The following is a 1856-nucleotide window of genomic DNA, read 5'->3' on the forward strand; positions in this document are numbered from 1 at the left end:
ATTTTGTACCCAAAACATTATTTTTCTCATGTAGTGCTTTTGCATTAAGTTTCAAACGAGATTTGAGGATTTAAATAAATTTTATTTCGTAACCGAATTGACATAAAAGTGTTTCATTATTGTAAAAGTTGCACAACCCTGATTAAACCTTTGAAAATTATCTGTTAGGTTAATAATTAAACCTCTGACACGCATGCGTTCCTGACCCGCACTTCTCCCTCTGACCACATGAGGGCGCTGTTTAGCTCGGTTCAGTGAACTTTGGTCAGGCAGTAAATTGGCGTGTTCGCAGCGCGAGCTCAAGTCCTCCGAGACAGAAACACAGATACCCAGGACATGGACAAAAGTTTGACGCGTAAGTTGTAATTTAARACCAGGATAGCTGGTAATTTTGGAGAAAAGAGTTTTTTTATGTAGTTAAACCTTAAAAGAGCCCTTTCATTGTTTGGTTATTGGTTAACAGGAAGACATGTGGTATTTATTGATCTGTGTGATTGGGTTTGAGTGTGGAGTGACCTTTTGAGACTTTAAACTTAATTAACTTAGCTGTATTTTCTCAGCTCTTACCTTTATCAGCTTTGTGCTGTTGTCTTTAAATGTAAATAACAGTTCAGGAGGGATGATTTGTTTTCTGTTTGGCTGATGTTTTAGTGATTATATTAGTGGAAAATTTTACACAGTAACTTTTTTTTGTGCCCTTTTCTTTAACCAGGATCACATTACATCTGAGCCACRGGGCTGCTGAGGAAAAACAAAGGTGGACATGGAGGACGTCTGGGCRGGGGTCTTTTGGGCCATGAAGATCTGGCTGTACCTGATCATCAGCCTCATCATGTTCCCAGCCATGTTTGGATTCTCTCTGGGCATCTCCGAGGCCTACATGACCATCTTGATGAAGACTTTAAAGGTATGCTCACACTGAGGCACGTTCTTTTTTTTATTTTTTTAATCTCGCACACTAACCATGAACGTCTGCTACCTGTCCTCCACCATAGTGGGCCACTCTGAAGATACAGAAGGCAAAYGCTGAAGAAAAAGCAGTCAATAATATCCCATCTAATGGTATGTGAAWATATAAAGAGATGAACTTTTATCTTTAATTGTTCAACCTGTGGGTGGACTTGATGTTTGCTGCAACACTGGATTTTCTCATCTGTTGCGTTGCAAGTCCAGACAGGCATGTTGCAACAACATTCAGCTTTTAAACAGCTTTTTTAACCTCTAAAGGAAGCAATGTTTTTCTACATGCATCAAAAAATTCCTCCTAATGTAACAAAGTTTGAGCTCGGTAGTTTAAAATGTTTTGTTCTTCCAATAAAGGGACAAAAAAGGACATTTCTAGACGTTTTTGAGACTTTGTAAGCATGTAGCAGGGTGAAGTGGCTCTRGGATCTGTGCCTCAAGTAGCTAAAAAGTTGCTCAACTCCTTATCTGTGACTGAGGGTTGGATCCTGAGCCGTGCACATAAAGATGTCAGGTTCGTCAGCAGAACGAGGCTCCTCTAAAGTCCAAAGTGTGTCCCTGGTGCCTTTTTTTTTAAATGGCGATAACACAAACAGTGTTCAAGAAGTTTGGACTTTGTATGGAGTTTGGAGTTTGGTGTTTCAGGCTGTGATCTTTGTTGCCAGAATCTGAACCATTCRGTGAAACGTTACTAAATTAATACTGAGTCCAAATATATAAGATTAGACCGACTTTGAGATTTCTTTTAAGAGCTTGGCTCCTATCAGAAGAATGACTTTTGATATTTCACAGGGTTCCCATGGGTCCTTGGAATCCTTGAAAGTTTGTGAATTTGAAAAAAAAAAACGATTTTAAAGGGATCCATGATTAGTTGTAACATTAGACTTTATTTG

General features: G+C 38.9%; 1 protein-coding gene across 1 annotated transcript in view; it reads left to right on the top strand.

Annotated features, from left to right (window-relative positions):
- Positions 1-256: 256 nt before the first annotated feature.
- agpat9l (1-acylglycerol-3-phosphate O-acyltransferase 9, like) overlaps positions 257-1856 on the top strand; it is a gene marked incomplete at both ends in the record, with an annotated part of 5826 nt that continues 4226 nt past the window's right edge. The window contains 3 exon segments of the mRNA XM_014011767.1: positions 257-355; positions 713-907; positions 996-1062. Coding sequence (XP_013867221.1) covers positions 764-907; positions 996-1062 — 211 coding nt within the window.

Source organism: Austrofundulus limnaeus, unplaced genomic scaffold (genome assembly GCF_001266775.1).
Source record: "Austrofundulus limnaeus strain Quisiro unplaced genomic scaffold, Austrofundulus_limnaeus-1.0 Scaffold84, whole genome shotgun sequence".
In the NCBI taxonomy this organism is placed as follows: domain Eukaryota; kingdom Metazoa; phylum Chordata; class Actinopteri; order Cyprinodontiformes; family Rivulidae; genus Austrofundulus; species Austrofundulus limnaeus.